The sequence below is a fragment of the Brassica oleracea genome, chromosome C9, assembly GCF_000695525.1.
Source record: "Brassica oleracea var. oleracea cultivar TO1000 chromosome C9, BOL, whole genome shotgun sequence".
NCBI lineage: Eukaryota > Viridiplantae > Streptophyta > Magnoliopsida > Brassicales > Brassicaceae > Brassica > Brassica oleracea.
The window spans coordinates 220,751-238,229 of record NC_027756.1 but is presented as its reverse complement, the minus strand read 5'-3'; the positions used below and the strand labels follow the sequence as shown (position 1 = coordinate 238,229).

Sequence of the window (17,479 nt, the reverse complement as noted above, 5' to 3'; positions counted from 1 at the left end):
AGCCTTTAGAATTTTTTTAGTTTCTTGGTTAAATTTGAAACTTAATTAATGGCACCTAAGAAGAGAGGAAAACTGGAAGTACTTCTCGTTGATGCTCATGGAATCACACACACAAATTTTATTGGTGACTAAAAAAGATAAAAACGTTTTTCATATGTTTGTATATCTAATCAGTTATCAAACTTAAGTAGCTCTCATTTCGAGTATTTGGTTGCAGGAAGTCCTGTGTATTATGTGTTGTTACAATGTGGGACAAAGGAATACCGAAGCAAAATGTCAAAAGGTTTTATGTTTTGTTAGTGAAATTTTTTTGTTTCTCTTTTGAACCAAGCTTATTACAAGAGATATGTGTGTTGTGAAAGCAGGTGATAATGACAACGCATTGTGGAACCAAAAGTTTGTGTTCGATTTCCCAATGTATCAATGGAAGAAGCTGACCCACATCAAGGTTAGAATCATGGACAAAGAGCTCTTCAAAGATGGTGGATTTGTCGGTGAAACCATGTAAGTTTTTGTTTTAGAAATGAGTGTAGTTAATTAGCATAGCAATATTAAGACATAATAATACCATCCATATGTGACTGATTTGGTACAGAATTCATCTTGGAGGGATAATAACCGAAGGACGTGACAGAGGATACATAGAAGTCAAACCAGCTCCATACAATGTTGTTCTTGACGATGACACATTTAAAGGCGAACTAAAACTTGGCTTCAGATTTACTGCAGCGGTAACTCAGTAATTACTCTAGACAATTGGAGTTCTTTTGAACATAAATAACATAGATCTTTTGTATTTTATTTTTGTAGGATAAATTGCATATCAACAAGGCATGGGAAGTGAAGATAGAGGGTAAAAACCGTGAAGAGCCAATGATTTCTCCAGTTCTGAATCTGATGAAGCTCCCTTTGTTAAGGTTTCTCATCTATTGTTTCCGGAAAACAACCAAATATCAACTAAAAGATAACTAAAATGATCAAAGGTTTAGCCTCAAAACTATTTACTTCAGCTGTCTTTTTTTCATTATTTTGATGGCTCACATAACGTTTAATTAGTAGTATTACATAACCCTATTCGGATTAGTTGTCAGTTACTAGGATGAGAAATTTGTTTGATTTCTGAGTTTGTGCAAACATTATAGGTTCACAGCTGCATGGACAAGAATGCAAGGTCTCATCGTTGCAGAATTTCTTTATTGTTTGGTCGTCTACAAAATATTTCCTATTAATAAAATACTAGATTCTGGCCCGCCCTCGGGTATATTTTTGTTTTATTTTATTTTTAATTTTAATTTTATGTTTGTGTTGTTTTAATCATATTTGTGTTAAATGTTACTTTAATATAATTTTTGATAACTATATTACTTATGTCAAATTGCATAACTGTGCATTTGTGAGATATATACATCAGATGTTTTACACATGTATATATAATATAATTAATAAATTTAATAATTAAAAGATATACACATTATAAAATAGTTTTGAATCTATCAATACGTAAGGAAAAACAACTTTTTTTGTTATTTCTGCTTATTTGGTAGTAGAAAATCGTGGAAATATAGTGGGTAAGAAACCAACCACGTTCTTTTTATAAAAATGAAAAAGGCAATTAGAAAAAAAAAACTGTTTTTTAAACGGACATCACGTAACTGTGTGATATATTTGAATTGTATAATACGATACAATTATGTAAAAGTTGGTTTTTTAAAAAAGGAAGGTCCAGTGGCAAAAAAAGTAATATTCCAGGTATGGGTAGGGGTAAAAGATATGAATGATCCTGAATTAATAATATTGATATTAAATTTTGATTATAAATGCATTATTTTTTGTGTTTAACTACTTTTCATATCTTTTAACCAATCAATATTCAATAAACATATTTTTTTTAAAAAAGTTTACAATTCATCATTATTATCTGATAAAAATGCATTGAAAATGTAAAAGTTATTTTTTATTGAAACAATTGTTTTCTAAAATACATTTTTATGAAACGGAGTATTCCCTATGTTTAAAAATGATCCATTTTAGAAGAAAAAAAATTTCAAGAAAAATTATATTTTACATTGTCAATGCACTTTTATGAGGTAATAATGATGAATTGTAAACTTCGAAAAAATTAACTATGTTTATTGAATTTTGATTGGTTAAAAGTTATGAAAAATAGTTAAACACAAAAATAATGCATTTATAATCAAAATTTAAGATGATTTTTAATATTTGTGAAAATTCTCCAAAACATATATTTTTGAAACGGATGGGTATTTTTTAAAGAATTTAAAATTTATTTCAGACTGAAAACATTTTTTTTTTTTAAAAAGGGCATCAGACAGAAAACATTGTTACAATAAATGTGACATTGTTGTCAATAGCTAGTAGAAAAAAGCAGAGTTACTGTCCTAGATCTCTTGCTGCAAACCAGGTCGTCATTAGCCCTTGATACTTGCCACGCAAAAAAAAAATATTTGGATTAGTTGTCAGTTACTAGCGATGACACGTTTGTTTGATTTCTAAGTTTGTACAAACATTATAGGTTCACAGCTGCATGGGCAAGAACGCAAGGTCTCATCAATGCAGAACTTCTTTATTGTTCGGTCGTCTATAAAAGCAATTTTCTATTCGTAGCTAGGGATTTCAGTTTTTTAATCAACCATTTCACGGTATCGTGATGGGCAAGAATAAGAAACTATTGATGACTTTTATTTTTTCACCTTCAATCTCTAATATAATAAATGGCATGCATTTATATCTTTTTGTAACTTCATGCATTTATATCTTTCAATGAAACATTTTTCTTAGTTTCAATTAATTTCTCAACCATAGCTAACAACCTAGCTTACACATATTTTGGGGATTAATTAAATTATAAGATATTTTTATTTGCTATTTCTTTTCTACATATTTTTGTTTTTAGATACGTTGTTTGATGTTACAAAAAAAAGTTACGTTGTTTGATAAATAATTTTGTTACTGAATATCCTTAATTTTATATAACAAAACAGAGATTTCTATTAATAATCTAAAGTTTTGTGTTACTTATATTATATGTTAGCATTCACGTCATTAGGTTTAGCCTTTAGTGTATAAACTGATTTTTCCTGAATATATTAGATATGTTAAATAAATGACAACAAATAAACTATAGCAGGTAGATATTGGAAGTAGTTAATATAATAAAATGCCCATTAGTATATTAAAATAGTAACCCAGGAATAAAATATATGCATAAGATAGGTGGACTCTGTTACAACGAGAAAATGGTACGCACGTCTCTGTCTTACGCACGAACCATGCAATATATATTGTCTCCTCCATTACATTAGGTTATCATGTGCTAATCTTAACATTCGTACCAAAAAAGGTTATCATGTGCTAAATTATAAGAACATAATTCAAATTGATAAAACTAGTCACCTATTATGAGTTGCAGACTTGCAGTTGCTCGTGTGGCCTACATGCAAAGTCCAGCCATGTGGATAGTTGATCTAATTTTAATAAACGATAGACACATAAAGATAAAATGAAAATTCCAGTAGAGGCGTTGCAAGACCGACCAGAGATTAGTTCTTAATTAAAGAATGGTTATAATGGTCAAGAGGTGATATATATCATATACGTTGAACCTTCAGAAAAACATGAAGATCTTTTAACAAAATTAAATTTCAACAAATTCATCATGATCGAATTTTGATTCTTAAATAACCACGGGATTTTTAGTTGTACGTAACCCAAAAAAAGACAACGCTAAATTTACATTGGAGATCTCTAAATTCGTAAAACGAGAAAATCATTTGATATGTATAGTTTAATTTGACAATAAAATTTAAATAAAAGAAAGCATAGGTAAATGTGCAATCATTAGTCAAAGGATCCAGTAATCAAAGATTTGCTTACTGTATGAAGATAAATAAGTCCATATTTGAGAGCCAACAAGAAAGCCAAAGAGTATTATAGAAGCACATAGACCAATAGTTTAAGACACCTCCATAAGGCCATAATAGGGTATTTCTCATAAGAACCACAACACTTGTTGAAGCCACCAACTTCAACATTATCTGGACCGTTAAATCAATCATTCTTTTCATCGGATTTTCCATACTACTCTCTTTTCCGGTCACCGGCTTCTTCACCTGAAAACTTCCACAAGAGATAGAGGGTTTCTGATTCAACGTACGTTTAAATTTTGCCTTAGACGGTTCAAAACTTCAAATTGTAGCAGAAGCTTTTAAAGGTAAATCAATATAAAGACCGTTGCTTTCATTTTACTTTAAACGTTCTTTTATTTGAATTATTTACATATTCAGCAAAAACTCAAAGATAAAATTTGCATGCGTTCTTCTTTTATATCTGCTTTTTGCTTCTTTTCTTAAAATATATTCTGACTTTATAGTTCTTTGGTCCTAGAAATTTCGCTATCCATAAACAAATTCCTGGTTTCAAATTTCATATTCTAAATTCTCTTGATAAACGCATCAAAGCTTAATATAATTACATTTGTTTTTGTGTTACTTCTTCACAAGAAACAGATCAAGAACAGAAAGAGAGAGAGTTTTCTTTTTAGCTAGAAAAGAAGATGGAGAATGTATTGAATCCAGATGAAAACGGAGATAGAGTTTATCATCAATCATCCATTGACCCAAATGATAATTCAACATCAGAAACTCCGGTTTCATTGACGATGAGCATGGATTCTTTTGTTTACCCTCGAACTTGTTCAGAGAGCACTTCAGGCTTCTCAGACCAAATAGATGAAACCAGCAGCTCCTGTAGTGAACCTTCTCCTTCTGATTGGCCTGTCCTCACTGAATCTAAGAGCTCTAAATGTCTCACTACTGGTTTAGAACTTCAAACAAATGAAATTCGTGAAGCTCAAGAAATCTCAGAACCAGGTGCTGTGTTCCTTCTCTCATTCTACTTTTCCCTATAAAATACTCTGAAACTAATGAAATATGTTCTAGGATTTTTATACAGAACTTGAGACAATGAAGGAAAGATTCGCAAAGCTTCTACTTGGAGAAGATATGTCAGGAAGTGGTAAAGGAGTTTGTACTGCTGTGACCATCTCAAATGCTATTACCAATCTTTATGGTAATTTAAGACTCAGTCAGTCACACAGCCTATATATGTTCTTCTCTCAGAAAAATCTAAACTCTTCATTTTTTTAAAAATGTTTGCTTGCAGCTACAGTGTTTGGTCAGAATCTGAGATTAGAGCCGTTAGAAACAGAGAAGAGAGCGTTGTGGAAGAGAGAAATGAATTGTCTTTTATCGGTGTGCGATTACATAGTTGAGTTCATTCCTAGATGTCAGAGTCTAAGCAATGGAACTACTGTTGAGGTAACATAACTTATATTATTAATTTGTCTAAAAATTTGGAAAAGATGATGGAGTGTTTTATCAGGTGATGGAGAGTAGACCAAGAGCAGATATCTATATCAACTTACCTGCATTGAGAAAACTAGATTCCATGCTTATGGTACATCATCTAATTATCCAAAGATTAATTCATAAAAATTATGAATCAAAAGATCTTCTTCTTCTGATGATCTTTGTGTTTTTATTTTTGAAACAGGAAGTGTTGGATGGTTTTCAGGACACAGAGTTTTGGTATGCAGAAGAAGGAAGTCTGTCAATGAAGTCTGCACGTTCTGCCACTGGATCCTTCAGGAAAGTTATAGTACAGAGGAAAGAAGAGAAGTGGTGGTTACCAGTTCCTCTTGTTCCTCCAGAAGGTTTGTCAGACAAAGCAAGAAAACAACTCAAGAACAAGAGGGAGAGTACTAATCAGATACACAAAGCTGCAATGGCTATCAACAGTAGCATCCTCAGTGAAATGGAGATTCCAGAGTCTTATATGGCTACTCTTCCAAAGGTTTTTTTATTTGTTTCACTCTTGTTACTTGTTTGTTAAAAAGATTCTTATTCGGAGCCCTTTGTTTATTAAACCATTTGGATGTTTCAGTGTGGTAAAAGCAGTGTTGGTGATTCAATCTACCGCTACATGAGTGGTTCTGGTCGGTTTTTCCCAGAGAAACTCTTAGATTGTCTGAACATAGCATCTGAGCACGAAGCTGTGCAGTTAGCAGATAGAGTAGAAGCTTCAATGTACACATGGAGACGCAAAGCTTGTCTAAGTAACTCTAAGAACTCATGGAACATGGTGAAAGATCTTATGTCAACTACCGAGAGAACAGACAAGAACTATGTAATGGCAGAGAGAGCAGAAACTCTTCTCTTCTGTTTGAAACAGCGTTACCCAGAGTTGTCTCAGACATCATTAGATATATGCAAGATCCAGTACAATAAGGTAAAACAAACTGAAGTCACTGAATTTGATTGTAATAAATACAAGAGTTATTTGATAGAGACTAAATGTTGTCTTTTCGCTTCTTTTTGGTTTGTCAGGATGTTGGGAAAGCAGTGTTGGAGAGCTATTCAAGAGTACTTGAAGGTTTAGCTTTTAACATAGTTGCTTGGATTGATGATGTTCTTTATGTAGACAAAACCATGAGCGGTAGTGAATAAGTTGTTTAACTTTTGACTTGAGTTTTTTTCTGTTTCTTCTTGTCCTTCTATTCTCATCTTCTGTAGATCAGATAGATCAATGTAAAATCTATTTTATAAAAGTTTCCCCACAAAAAAATAACATATATATATATATATATATACATATTAGATACCACAGGGAGTGAGAAAGAATAATTAGCCAAGTTTCCCACCATCAAACTCATGTAAGAAGAGAGAAAAAGTGATTCAAGAAGGAAGCTGCTACATATAAAAAGTTCTAAGGGTAATATTATTTAGAAGATAGACAATGATAATAATTGAGACAACTAATTATCGAATGATGAATCCCTATTTATATACAACAGGGTTCCGAACCAACATTGGGTCCGGGTGGTGTAAGCAAAAAAAGGGTTAGTTAGTAGTAGTTAAAATACAAAAGAACTGAAGAAGAAGAAGCCACACAGACACACAAGACTCTCGTAGAGATCTCTCAATAAATGGACTTTGCCTGCTTCAGTCTTCTTATGATGAGCCAGCCCCTCAATAAATGAGATACAGTCTTTCTAAGGCACCGAAGATCCAAAGAGCTTCTTTGCTTGTCACTTTCCAGAGCTCTCTCCCTCTCTCTCTCTCTCTCTCATGATCATCAAAAGAAACTATATACTCATTCTCAGCTGTCTTCATCCACTGAACCAATGTATGTGAGATCAGTACGTCTTACCCTCACTGCACCTTTTAGCCAACATGTGGCTCGAACATTGCCCATGTCACTGTTGTTTAAAGGATTGCTGCTTGATGGACCTGAGCTCGTCCCGTCTTCCAAAAGCGTCCATGGGTCAACAACCACATCCGTGTTTTCTGCTTCTTGCTGCTGCTGAGACTGTGACAACATCGTCTGCTTCAACTTCCCTTGCCCTGCTGCTGTTACGGTTTTTGGTATGGCAGGGGAGTTTCTTTGATTGAGACCAGCAGATGGTTGAACAAGTGTGAGTGCCGTTGCCGGAACAGAATGTGGCTGACACGAGAGAGAGCACCGCAGAGAAGGAAGAAGGGTTGGCATCGCTGCTTGGATCCGCCATCTAATGGTGTCTGGTAACTGCATCCGCGCAAGCTCATTCTGCAAAAAAACAAAATCATTATTTTCAGTCAAGTAAACACAGACCGTGGAGGGTTTTATAAATTTTGTTTGACAAACCTGTAAGCTCTCCGCTGCATCACGATCAAACAAGGTAAAGTCTTTGGATGATTCATTAGAGGAAGACCTTGGCTTCAGCCAATTTGGCTGGTGATTGCTTAACAGCCCATGGAGTACAAACAGTAAACGGTCAAATAAGACTTCATTAGAAAGATCTGCCATGGAAGATGGATCTGTTGTTGATTCTGTCTCCAACTTTGATAAGTCATTACGCGGAGAAGAATCTTCATAAACTACCCTACTTCCAAGCAGACGAACTATAGTAGACGCAAGTGTGTGTCTCGTGTTCCTAAACGACGGTTCCCTGCAAAAAAACGATTGCCACACACAAAAAAAAATTATAAATATAACTCGGCCTTTGATTAGGTAACATATGACTTTTCCAACAAAAAAATTCGGTTAAACTGAATGAGAAAACAAAATTATTGTAGAGACTTAAAGAGTACCTGCAGATGACAGGCAGTAATCTTAGCAGAAAATGCAACCGCAAAGACATAGAAGATCTCAAACCAGCAGGGGAAGGTGGTGGCACGGTGTCAGTAGTATTTGTTGTTGCGGATCTTCTTGCTAAACTAGGGCTACCACCACGAAGGCCCTTCCGAGTACTTCCTTTACTTGATGAAACCTCAGTAGACCCAGATGAAGCAGTTCCCATGTGTTTAGTGATCCGGTTGGTAACAGAACTTACCTGCTGCTCAATACTGCTAAACTGCTTTACCAACTCATTCACAAAGGTACTTCTAGATTCATCAGAGCTTTGATCTATGCATGGAAGCACTAGCTTAACAAAAGCCCTCTCAGTTGTAACCCCAAAGCAGAGACGATTCTTCTCATCTAATAATAACTTTTTTGAACCCAACCCTTGTTCGATCACTTCTCCTTCTTCCATAGAAGTTACAGTTTCCAACTTCCTTTTCTTCCCTGCTGCTGCCTTGTTTCCCGTGATAGGATCAGAACTGGAGTTATTGCACCAACCCCAAGGTTTCCAAAACTGAGGTTTCGTGGGAAGTCCTTTGCTTTCACCTACTATAATCAGCTTTTGCCTGATTGTTTTTCGTCCAAAAAGAACATCTTGACCTGCTAGAAACCATTCAGCTTGCTTCAGCATTGAATCCTCAACCGATCTACCGAAGAGATGAACCACTTCCGTGAAAAGTGGAACCGCATCAGATCTCACTAACAACCTTGTGAGGAGGATTTGAATGAAATTTTTCTCATTCTCAGAGGCTTCAGACTTCTCATTAGAGGTAGGACAGGAAGATCGTATTGCATCTGTCAAAGGCATGTCGTGATTTTCAAGTTTCTCAGTTAGTGCTTGTTCGTTTAGAAGCAGCCTGAGTTCAACCCACTGCCAGTGAAACTTTGCAGGTTGCAGGCAATCTAATACAGATACGAGCTTGTCCACAAGACTGGTTCCATTTCCCTGGTGTCGGTTTTTTGCTGCTTCACTAACTCCTCCTCCTTCGTGGGAGTAACCACAGGATGGCACCTTACAATCAATTAATGAATTTAGGAAAAGACGTGCACGAAGAGGAGCAAAGGCCACGGCTTTCAGGTGCATATCCAAACCATTCAACTCAAGTACAGATGCAAACTCAGCGTCTGTGGAATCAGCAACTATCAGTTCATAAAGTCCCTGGGTGTCTCTCAAACACACATCTCGGAAAGGAAGGTGTTTAATCACATCGTGGAAGGCCATTGTTAAAGACTGATAAAGGCGGTGAGAGTCATCATGGACGCCGGAGTTAGAGTTACCATTCGAAACAAAAGGCCTCCACAGAACAAAAGCAAGAATAGAATACGCTGGTGGGAAGACCAATTTCAGCGGAAGCATGCGCTGCATACGCGATACAGCCACCACGGAAGATTCTCCCACAAGCTCCAAAACAAGCCCTTCCGAAACAGTTTTGCAATTACCAACAAGAAGTCTGAACCAATGTACATAAACTTCAACAGGGTTTTCCATTTTAGAGGCTCCCACAGACCTAGCACTGCCATTAGAACTCGATTTTGTACGCCTTACAAACTGAACAAAATCTAAGTACTCCCTTAGTCTCAGCAAACCAACGATCCTCTCAAGAGTTATAACGCCATGTGTGATAGCACCTATAACAAGTGCAGATACAGCTGCAGTAACTTTTGTTGCTCTGCTCAGCGGTATTTTTCCACTACCATTAGGCATATCATTTGTGGTGATGTTCGCATTTGAATCAAAGGATTCAGGAGAGAGCTGATGCTGACTACTTCGGGATCCCTTCCCAGGGGCGAAGGCTCCAGAAAGAGCAGTGGAACTTTCTGTTGCAAGCGCTATTTCAAAGACTCGGCTTTGTCGCTCTCCAAGTGCTTCCTTAAGAAGGCACAGACAGGTTATATGGATTTGCAAAACATATCGTGCGATATTAGATGAACCTACGCCAGATGGATGAACAGAGAGATCTGAATTCTTTGCCATGGAAATCCCTATACTGTTTATTATTGCAGAAACCGCAGAAGAAACCAAAGAGGGATCACCCTCTTGAGCTGCACCGCCAGTCTGTCTAATGCAGTCCATTAGCCCAACTACAATTTGTTGGGCCACCTGATACCCGTAATCATTCTTCTCAGCAGGTGAGGAGGCTTTCATGGTACCAGTACCCATGAGTTTTCTGAGATACTGAGTTGCCTCTTCAACTTTTCGTTGCACACCTTCTCTCATAGTCAACCCCACTCTTGAAGGACGAGTGATTTTTTTACGTAAATACTCATCTGGATTATCTATTCCTGCTGGAACCCCAAGGGGGATTCCATACTCACCGTTTCCTGGTCGCGTATGATCAAGTTCAGAAAGAAGCCTCTTTTCACATGTTGCTTTGAAATTGCTATGCCATTCCACCACACTGGGAACGCTTCCATATCTTTTCAATATATAGCGAGCATAAACTAAGGCTGCTGATCCAGAAATCTTTCCATTACTGGACATAAGTGATGCAGCACGTGCCATCAAAGCTGTCATGGTCTCAGGAACAAGATCTGCTGAAAGTAGAATATTTTCATACCTGCAAAAAATTGATCGCACACATGCACCAATAAAGTATTTAGAAATATATCGTCAAAATGAAGATGATTAGTGTCATTTTATAGAACGGCAAGTAAAACACACCTCCTAAGTGATGATACTAGAATAGCTTCCCCTACTTCACACGTGTTGTTTTCAACATCCCTTGGCATAATTACAAGGTTTCTCCCACCTTGAATGGCAAAATTTGGGCTACTGTTGCCCTTTGGCAATAACCAAAGAAGAAATTTAACCACTAAAACCAAATCCAGAGAGAGATCCATGAGAAATAATATGGCAGATAGCTCGTCTGCCCCAAGCTTCCACCTAGTTGTCCTACTCTCTTCAACTGGAGCAGCTTTGTTGAACTGCCCAACTTTCACACTGCTCTTTTCGGACTCTTCAACAAGTTGCCGAACCACAGTTGTAAGCCAAACCGCAATAGACCGCTTATCAACAAACTGTAGCTGCTTCAAAGAGTTTCCAACAGATACAATATCCACAGGGGTGGAAGTTCTAAACACATCAACCACCCAATGGTTTTCTCCTTCCACTCCATGGCCATGATGAGGACAGCTTACTTTACTATCACAAACATGACTAGTTGAAGTGCCCTGGCTACCTTCAATCCTAGTAGCTTGTAGTTGAGCCAGAGATTGTGTTTTGCGCGCCATCTTCTGCCTACCCCTCGGTACTTGTTTAGTCAACTCTATCGGAGGATCAACCTTCAGAGAAGGCTCCACTGTTTTCAATCCCTTCTTGATCCACCAGTTATCTTCTTCATTTGATATAATTGGTGAACTCCAAGAGCTCTTTTCATCATCCATTTTCGGTCTTTTTGCCTTTCTACAGTCTTCACACCCTGGTGTAGCTTCTAGTTGATCCACCTTGCTATACACAGATCCAGTTGATCCCTTAACACTACTTTGAAATTCATCTGGTACAGGGTTTTTCACACCGCAAGACATACGGGGAAACTGCAGCAGGGCTGCTATGCGCTCCTTCAGTTCTCTAATATCTACACTGCTCTTGGTATGTTTTCGAAGTCCCTCACTATCGCCCATGGCATCAAACGTCCTTGGCAAATCAACCAGCGGAAATGAAGTGGATTTTTTCTTTGACTTCTGATCTGACAGAGCTAAAGTATTGAAATGTTTACCTTTACCAACAAGCAACTCTCGCAGAAGAAGGCGCCGTTCATTTGAATATATTCTCACAGCCTCCGAAAGCTTATATCCTCCTAAAAATTGTGCTTCCTCTAAGGTGTCATGTACAAAACAACCAGGTAGCTGTTTCAGTATGCGATGATGCCTCATTCTCCTTTCAAGATCAACAGCAGGTTGAATCACATCAATCATGCCACTAAGTATGAGTTGTCTCACATATGCTACGGGATTGAAGATTCCAGAACGTATAAGTTCAAAAACGAGTAACTGCAAGCGCTTTGCTCCACCCCTGTGTACCTCGTGCTGATCAATCCAACAGACTATGATATCATGTAATGGGCCCGGACTTTCAAATGCATCCATCGACCCACCAAGAAAATTGCTGCGATGGTTCTTTCCTCTGCGAGCTGCAAATTCCCCACCCAGACTTTTTTGCTTCAGAAGCTGAATAACTAAATGCACCGGAGAACAATCTTTTCTGCCAGAGAACTTGATATCTTTAGGCTCACCATCCCGGAAATCTCTAAAATCACATGTCGCCCATTCAATAAGGAAAAAAACGGAGCAAACAAAGGATGCGCTAATATCCCCTATCCATCTAAGAGATGTTCTTAAGCATGGACTGACTTCAGCAATCCAGGTCTCCTCGACGGCTCCGTTGCAGAGGTCTTTAAAGAGATAACCGTAAGCAGCTCTGATATCTCCGTCCGATAAAGCTTTATCCAATGCCTGAACAGCTTTAGCCCCGTTATGTTGAGGATAGCCAGCGCTAGCTATCTTTGCCAAATCATCTGCACTTCTCTGAACCGTTGAAATGGTATAATCAAAAGAAAGAAACTCAAAACGAGAATCAACTCCTCTCCCTTGAAACTGGGTAGAAATCTCTGCAGAATTACTTCTCAGCTTTTCCAGATTCTCATATGCTTTTGATGCATAGCTCACGTCATTGGGTCCACATGCTGCTATGGAAGGAGGTAGTGGGAAGCAATCTGAAGCAACAAATGTGTCGGGTGCAGCCAGTACCAAGTAGCGAATCATTTCAGTTAAAGCAGAGAGAGTATAGGCTCGTCGGGAGTTATCAACAAGATCGGATCCACCAGGAGCAGGTTCTTGGATGAAACGGACAGCAATAGCCACAAGATTCTGCACATATGTCTGAGAGAGAACAATGCTCTCTAAAACACCGTATACAATGGGGAGTAGCAACTGCAAAGTCTCAAAGACCTCCTTTTCCTGCAATAAAACAGAAAGGGAAATCAAAAAGATGAAGACAAGAATATCATCATCTTGGATCAATAAATTAATCTAGAAGCATACCTGTAAGAGTCTGAGAACCCAGTCAACAATGAGATTAGGAAGAAGAAGCCCCTCCGCAAGGTGCCACTGTAGAAGACGCACCATATACCACCACTTAAAATGCAGAGATGTTTCCTCACCGTAAAGACTTGCTGATGCTGGACTTATCTTTTGAATTGATCCTGTGTACAGCATCTGTGGCGACCTATCTCTAGTTTGCTGAGAAGGATATGAATTATTCCGTGACAGAAGTTCATCCAAGAGGTATTGCAGGTAGTCAACAACATCTTTTGTCCATTGCTCACACCGAGTAATTTGTGTTTTGTCAGGTGTCCCTGAAAGAATAGACCCGGAACTAGGTCGAACCTGAAGTTGAAAACAAAAATTGATATCCTCCAACGCCGAAGAGATTATAGTTCTAGACAATCGAATTGTTCCCAACAACGTACCTGGTTAAGATAAGTCACTTTTATAAACCATGTAGCTCTCGGTAACGGAACATTGTTCCTTATGAGGACTTCAAATAAGGTTTTTCTCTTATATCCAGGAATGTTATCAGCCAAAGAGCGCAATCGCTTGTGCTGTTGTGATAAACTCTGAGAAAAAAAAAATGAGAGCATGAATGAGTTTATACTTCAGCAAGATTAAAAAACATGTGCTTTCAATTTATCAGAATTCCATAACAACCATATTTAGTAATTTTTTCACAGAGCCATTAAAATTAGGTAAATAGGTGGCCATGTCTATCTACTGGAAGCTATACCAGATGAACAGCAACAAACATGGACCAAAAGAGTATTGTTAAAAAGTTTAGATAAGCATAGCGATATGTCACCTCAATCCATTTTTTCTTCGTCTCCTCCCCACAGGATCTTAGTTCTGGAAATCCAGGCTTACATAGAAGCGAACCAGAGAGAGGCACCCCATAAACCTGACCAGCCTGCCATATAAATCGGGAGATTAATAAGTATAGGCAATGTGATTGGGTCTGCAACCCTAATATTCTGCACGCTTAATTGAAAAGGAAAGGAGTCAGAATCTGTAGCTTACCTTGCGCTTCAGTGCACGAGAGTCATTGATAGCTCTAAAACACTTTCTGACAGCCTGCGGGATAGGATTGAATATAGTTTCACAAGAACAAACAAATGAACTCCAATAGAGATTAAGGGAGAAAACACTGTCTATACTCTCTAATACCGTACCTCTTTGCACTTTATGACAACAGGCTTGGAAAAAGTATGGAAATGAGTCAATATAATCTCATCGGCTTCCTATCAGGACCAAAAGGAACAGAACCTCAGTTAGAAATCATCACTCCAAAGCACATTCTGCCTCAGTAAAGACATTATTCCTACTTTAAATTTCGAGCATCAACTGGAAATAGCGTAGACATGGGTCGAAGGTATATTGCAAACATGTCAATAATAATTAATCATGATTTTTCTACGTTTTTAAATAGCAAGAACAGTGGATCGCACCTTAAGTCCATCAACAGTTTCCTTGTATCCAGACTGAGCATACTCTTTGGTTAGGTTCTCTTCGGGAGAAGTTGATGTTGGAGGATGAAAATCAGGCGGTCCAAGTCTGCAGTTTTTTTTTTTTTGAAGAAATAAAAATCATCTAAGAAAAAGTAAATGAAAGATGGAAAAGAGTCGCCAAGGGTTAAAAGGACTTAAGCCTAGTGGAGATAAAATAGTGAAATCACAAGAACTCAAACAGGGGATCAAGTATAATGGGCAAATCGAGAAGGTGAAAGAGAAAGTACCGGGAGTTGAGACCGTCCTTTTCACACTTCAACTTGTAGGGTGTCAACGGTGGTGGCCTCCTGCAGTAAAACAAAAAAAAAGTTGTTCAAAGTGTATCAACATAATAAAGGGAGGGTTATGAAAAGACTTGGACATGCCTGGAGTTTAAGGAGTAGTTTCCAATGGAAGAGGAATCAGATCGTCCTGATGAACCACCACCTGTAGCGCTATTGTTGACTGCACTAGTGCAGTTTGCAGGATGATACCTTTGCATATCTCCAAACTATAGCCGGCCTATAAACTCAAAGAAAAATCTGCACTCTAGCACTACCATTACATGGACATGCACTTCTTCTTCTTCTTTTTGGGCAATATCTCGTAACAGCATAAACTTAGCACTGGCGTCAGTGCAACCCTGAAAGATAAAAGTAAAGCCTAAATCAACATATATTCAATGAAACGGCGTCAAAACTCTAACTAGATATAGGTTAATTCACTTAATAGGTAGCGCATTCACTTCAAAGTTGTAAGCTTTCGTAATAACATAGCAAGTGAGAGTTTAAAGATAGATTCATTCAAAGGAACAAAAGGTGAACTCGAGCCCAGATGAAGCAACCAAACTAGACCACCAAGCAAAAAGAGAAATAAGCAGACATCCTTGGCAATAATATGAGCTCGAAAACAAAATATACCCCCCTAATCAAATCCAACTCCTAATCTGGACGACAAACTTAGGGTTTCAAATCGAGAACTAACCGAGTTAGGGTTTTGAGAGCGAATTGGACCTTGATTGAGAGAAAACTCGAAGAATCAAATGAGAGACTGTAGACGACGAATTTTCTCCAGCTTGCTTCTGGGTTACAAAGTTTGACTCTTTTCAATTTGACGACGAATTTGCTTCTGGTGTTTGCAGCTTTTTGATTCCGTCAATTGGGATTCGAAATTGTGCTCGACGAATCGAATAAACAAAACTCTTGGATGGATTGAATCCGATCTAACACGAACACACACTCTTCTCTTGTCTTGTCTTGTCTTGTCTTCTGGTAAGGACGAACACAACACCTTTTCTCCTGCCCTCAAAGCTTCTTCCTTTCTTTATGCTCTAAGGGCTTTTTTGTAAATTAGTTTTTATTTATGAGACTGGTTTCACACCCATGAATGATAGTGGATGGATGTAAAACTATTAATGCAACTTTTAATCTTTTCAACTTTTAATCTTCCTACGGCTTATTTGATTTTTTAAGAAAAAATATCTTATATTAAATTTTAGTTTTGTGATTTTATTAATCAAACTGTTTTCAAATTTTCAACACCCATTTTGATTGGATTTATTCTTGGGTTCACCAGCTAATAGAAAATCGTTATTTTATATTCGGTATATCTAAAAAAAAGAAACAAAAATTATCAATTTATATCATGATTTTAAAATAATCAAAAATATATAAATAAATAGAAAATAGTACTAGATGCAAAAAATATATATATATATTTTTAACGATGTCAGCAAGACACTAAATCTTAAACTCTTAGGTAAACCATAAATCATTGTATAAATTTTAAACCCTAAATCAAAAACACTAAACCCAAGAGTTTAAGGGTTAGGATTAAAATTTTAGTGTTTTTAAGATTTATGGTTTAGGATTTATCTAGGGTTTATGGTTTACCCAATGGTTTAGGGTTTAGTGTTTTGCTGACGGCATTAAAAATATTTTTTTTTGCATCTAATACTATTATTTGTTTATTTTTACTTTTTTATTTTAAAATCATGATATAAATTGAAAATATTATGTAATCTTTTTAAAAATATACTGAATATAAAATAACAATTTTTTATTGGTCGGTGAATAACATGAAAGTTAGTTTTAGACTTTTAGTTAGTCCATTAACCTATATGAAGAAACAGATAGTTAGTCCATTAACATAAAATTAGTCCACTAAACTTTATTTCATATCTTTGTGTTCAAAAAACTTCCTTTATTCAAAAAAAAAAGTTAGTCCATTAACATATATTGTACATTTAATTATTTTCTTGTTGATATTAATAATATTAGATGAAAAAACAAATGTTTTTATTACTTAACAATATCATTTTGAATTTAAAACTATCATCCCATCAAACTTTGCTTTTTTAACATAGGTCAAAAGGTTTAATTAGAAATCCTTTATTCAGCTAGTCTTTTGTTTTTGTGATTTCTATTCAGCTTTTTGTATCATCTAAAATTCAATATAATTAGTGGTTTTCAAGTTTTTAAGACTTTTTACACAAATTATTTTATCTTTGTCTTTGTGTTTATTCTAATTTTTTGGTCCGTTAATTCTTGTGATATTTCAGTTAATCCGTTAGTATATATATTTATTTGAAGAACTTCTTTTTGATAATTTAAATCTAAAACTTCCTTTTGAATTAAAAAAAAAATTATGAAGAAATAAAGTTTCATGAGTTACTAATTAGTTTGCATATGAAATCATATATTTTATCAGGTGTACTATGATATTATCTAATATAGCATCAACAAAAAAAAATGCTAGTACTATTC

At 36.5% G+C, this 17,479-nt stretch overlaps 3 protein-coding genes across 5 annotated transcripts; 2 read left to right on the top strand and 1 right to left on the bottom strand.

Annotated features, from left to right (window-relative positions):
* The first annotated feature begins 48 nt into the window (after positions 1 to 48).
* Positions 49 to 2,669, top strand: LOC106314039 (elicitor-responsive protein 3-like). The gene is made up of 6 exons (XM_013751987.1): positions 49 to 124; positions 218 to 283; positions 366 to 504; positions 596 to 731; positions 811 to 917; positions 2,534 to 2,669. The coding sequence occupies exons 1-6, from the start codon at positions 49 to 51 to the stop codon at positions 2,667 to 2,669; spliced, it is 660 nt and encodes a 219-aa protein (XP_013607441.1).
* A 1,341-nt stretch (positions 2,670 to 4,010) lies between these two features.
* Positions 4,011 to 6,631, top strand: LOC106316279 (rop guanine nucleotide exchange factor 3-like). Of its 2 annotated transcripts, none has more exons than XM_013754155.1 (8): positions 4,011 to 4,231; positions 4,527 to 4,889; positions 4,972 to 5,088; positions 5,182 to 5,336; positions 5,401 to 5,475; positions 5,572 to 5,871; positions 5,962 to 6,306; positions 6,405 to 6,631. In XM_013754155.1, the coding sequence occupies exons 2-8, from the start codon at positions 4,574 to 4,576 to the stop codon at positions 6,522 to 6,524; spliced, it is 1,428 nt and encodes a 475-aa protein (XP_013609609.1). In that variant the 5' UTR covers positions 4,011 to 4,231; positions 4,527 to 4,573; the 3' UTR covers positions 6,525 to 6,631. The 2 variants fall into 2 exon arrangements, with proteins under 2 accessions (XP_013609609.1, XP_013609608.1); XM_013754154.1 differs by having other exon boundaries at positions 4,521 to 4,889.
* Positions 6,632 to 6,779: 148 nt separating this feature from the next.
* Positions 6,780 to 16,036, bottom strand: LOC106317821 (mediator of RNA polymerase II transcription subunit 12-like). 2 transcript variants are annotated; one of them, XM_013755596.1, is made up of 13 exons: positions 15,699 to 16,036; positions 15,101 to 15,357; positions 14,963 to 15,022; positions 14,676 to 14,781; positions 14,400 to 14,468; positions 14,248 to 14,301; positions 14,033 to 14,137; positions 13,647 to 13,793; positions 13,219 to 13,563; positions 10,841 to 13,134; positions 8,148 to 10,736; positions 7,702 to 8,005; positions 6,780 to 7,623 (listed from the first exon to the last, which is right to left on the bottom strand). In XM_013755596.1, exons 2-13 carry the CDS (start codon positions 15,214 to 15,216, stop codon positions 7,177 to 7,179), a joined length of 6,636 nt encoding a protein of 2,211 aa, XP_013611050.1. In that variant the 5' UTR covers positions 15,217 to 15,357; positions 15,699 to 16,036; the 3' UTR covers positions 6,780 to 7,176. The 2 variants fall into 2 exon arrangements, with proteins under 2 accessions (XP_013611050.1, XP_013611051.1); XM_013755597.1 differs by having other exon boundaries at positions 15,728 to 16,036.
* Between the last annotated feature and the right edge of the window lie 1,443 nt (positions 16,037 to 17,479).

What these genes read in the sequence shown, in the direction of transcription:
- LOC106314039 (XM_013751987.1), top strand. Translation starts at nt 49, where the DNA reads ATGGCACCTAAGAAGAGAGGAAAACTGGAAGTACTTCTCGTTGATGCT. An exon ending in CACACACACAAATTTTATTG is followed by an intron (nt 125 to 217) that starts GTGACTAAAAAA and finishes ATTTGGTTGCAG; the next exon opens with GAAGTCCTGTGTATTATGTG. An exon ending in GCTTCAGATTTACTGCAGCG is followed by an intron (nt 732 to 810) that starts GTAACTCAGTAA and finishes TTATTTTTGTAG; the next exon opens with GATAAATTGCATATCAACAA.
- LOC106316279 (XM_013754155.1), top strand. Translation starts at nt 4,574, where the DNA reads ATGGAGAATGTATTGAATCCAGATGAAAACGGAGATAGAGTTTATCAT. An exon ending in GCAATGGAACTACTGTTGAG is followed by an intron (nt 5,337 to 5,400) that starts GTAACATAACTT and finishes GTGTTTTATCAG; the next exon opens with GTGATGGAGAGTAGACCAAG. An exon ending in ATATGGCTACTCTTCCAAAG is followed by an intron (nt 5,872 to 5,961) that starts GTTTTTTTATTT and finishes TGGATGTTTCAG; the next exon opens with TGTGGTAAAAGCAGTGTTGG.
- LOC106317821 (XM_013755596.1), bottom strand. Translation starts at nt 15,216, where the DNA reads ATGCAAAGGTATCATCCTGCAAACTGCACTAGTGCAGTCAACAATAGC. An exon ending in AAGTGACTTATCTTAACCAG is followed by an intron (nt 13,564 to 13,646) that starts GTACGTTGTTGG and finishes TTTCAACTTCAG; the next exon opens with GTTCGACCTAGTTCCGGGTC. An exon ending in GGGTTCTCAGACTCTTACAG is followed by an intron (nt 13,135 to 13,218) that starts GTATGCTTCTAG and finishes GTTTTATTGCAG; the next exon opens with GAAAAGGAGGTCTTTGAGAC.